At 44.0% G+C, this 2,500-nt stretch overlaps 1 protein-coding gene across 1 annotated transcript in view; it reads right to left on the reverse strand.

The window, feature by feature from the left end:
* The window catches only part of LOC125306160 (nuclear pore membrane glycoprotein 210-like), a 48,080-nt gene that overhangs the window by 34,594 nt on the left and 10,986 nt on the right, over window positions 1-2,500 (reverse strand). The window contains 1 exon segment of the mRNA XM_048261358.1: window positions 2,461-2,500. This exon segment is cut by the window's right edge and continues 121 nt beyond it. Within this exon segment, the coding sequence (XP_048117315.1) occupies window positions 2,461-2,500 (40 nt within the window).

The following is a 2,500-nucleotide window of genomic DNA, read 5'->3' on the forward strand; positions in this document are numbered from 1 at the left end:
GCACTCCAGTGTAGTCAATCTGCACGTGAACAGCTGAGCTACAAACAAGTAACCTATGTACGGTACACACCACCATCCCTCCCACACACACACACACACACATATGCACACACAAACAAACACACACATAAACAAACACACAAACACACACACACACACACACACATATGCACACACACACACACACACACACACACACACACACACACATACATACATACACACACACACACACACACACACACACACACACACACACACACACACACACACACATGCACACACACACACACACAAACATAAACACACACACAGTCACAGACTCCATCTCTAAATTCAATTTATAGAAGCCCAGCCATCAAGATTCTTCAGTTTGCATCTCACTTGTCCATCTGCCAACTGGTCACACTGAACACTGAATGGGTCATGATCCTACCCGATCACCAATGTTAGACAGTGCAATATCAAGTGTTCTGGGTGCCCACTGGCAATGTCATTTTCCATATAATAAGACAGTGCAGCATCAAAATGAGTTTGGAGCTGTTCAAGGTAACATAACTGCATTGTGTCCAACAGTACTGAATGTTGGTTTATAGCATGCAGACGACCTAAAAGGCAAACAAACACTGATAAAATATGCTGTAAAAGTTTTAGTTTTATTTTATATTTCTGTGGAGTGGTCCGTCTCTCAGAACTCCACAGTGCATAGCATGTGTTGGAATGACAGGTATGTGAATCTGTCCGTCATGTGACCATATACCATAAACACGTACTTGATGATGATACCAAAACTAGTGGCCAATGAAAACAAAGACCATATTGTCACTTTACAGTAAAATACAAGTCTCCAGTCAACCATGGTAAAATGTGGTCTCGACATGCGTGGGAACGATTATAGCATTAATGGATTTAATGTTTCTAAACCAATCCCCAAGGCAGTCCTCAAGGAGGATTGAAAGTCTTGGGCTAAATGTGCAGGGACATATGGCTATGTGGGGTGGGTGTTAGAAGGAAATCCTCACAAGTGTAGACTTTTTAGTATTCGTTTGCCGTGCCCACACTGTGTCAGTGATCGCTGAGACCTACTGCGTTGTGTGCTGTCACATTGCACTGAGTCACCTGGCCGCGTGAGACTAGAGAGGCAGAAGAGCGGACAGTCACGGCCAGAAGGAGGGAGAGGAGTGTGTGTGTGTGTCCACGAACGAAGAGAGCCCTCTGTGGAGCTTGGCCCTCAGTTGGAACTGAGGGGGTCCATGACAAGCAAAGCCCAGAAGGCTTGATGAACTGTTTCAGAGAACTATGTGGGGCTTGATCTCTTCAGGGCAGGTGGTTCTCACACTTTTTTCTGTCGTTCCCCACTTTTGAGGTGGCGAGTTTTTAAGCCCAACGTGACTGCATCAACCGGGCAAAATGGTATCGTAAAATATTTTTTGCGCATTTTGGTTCCATGTTACATTTCCCGTCACGGGCCGTAGATCAGATGTTGATGCGGAATCAATGCCTAAATCTGGGAAGCTAACCAAACATGGGAGGATGTACTGCTGGGAAGAGCACAATCAGTACTATTTTCAAAGACTTTTATTTGCTTCTGCTTTTATATAATTGTCTTTGTACTTTTTCAGTACAGATGAATTATAAGTTTTGAAGTATTTTTGGGCTTTTTCTGCCTTTTTACTCAGATATAACAGTTAAGAGTGACAGGAAGTGAGTAGTATTAGAGTTAATCCAATGGAGTATGGAGTCTTTGCATGAGAACTGTGCTAACTGATTTGAAAAAGGATGTGAAACTGCTCTGCTAAGAAGGTGAAGATCAAGATCAAGTGGATCCAAGTCTCATTAAGTGCATCAAAGCAATCGAGAAAAACTGTAAAGCAACACTATGCAACATTTAGCGACTTTCTGAGGTATGCTTTCACCACACAGCTACTTTTGGCATACATTCTGTTCAAATTCATCTCAGATGAAATATGGTCACGTGAAAGACAGATAAGAACGTGCGTCATTCCCACCAGCTATCCAGGATCTTCACCATGCGGTTCTCTGCTGCCAAAACCCATGCACCCCCTTACTGACTATACTGCCAAAAGACACCAGTGGGCATGTTAGCAAGTTTCTATCAGTGCCAATTAGACTCTGGGTGGAGTTTGCAAGGGTTTTCATGCCTTTTAAGTTGCTAGCTCGCTAGTATTACACAAAAACCTGCATAGTGCTGCTTTAATATGAACGCACCACATTACATTTCATTACATTACAGACGGAGCAGGAGAGGGGAAGATAGCGCAGAGGGGAAGAGGAGGAGGAAGAAAACAGCAGATGAGAGAGAGGGAGAGAGAGAGAGAGAGAGAGAGAGAGAGAGAGAGAGAGGAGCAAGAGAGAGAGAGAGAGAGAGAGAGAGAGAGAGAGAGAGAGAGAGAGAGAGCAAGAGAGAGAGAGAAAGAAGAACGATAGAGAGGGTGTTACCTGGCAGAGGAGAGAAGACTCCCTGTGGGTGTGTGTGAAC

Source organism: Alosa alosa, chromosome 13 (assembly GCF_017589495.1).
Source record: "Alosa alosa isolate M-15738 ecotype Scorff River chromosome 13, AALO_Geno_1.1, whole genome shotgun sequence".
In the NCBI taxonomy this organism is placed as follows: Eukaryota; Metazoa; Chordata; class Actinopteri; order Clupeiformes; family Clupeidae; genus Alosa; species Alosa alosa.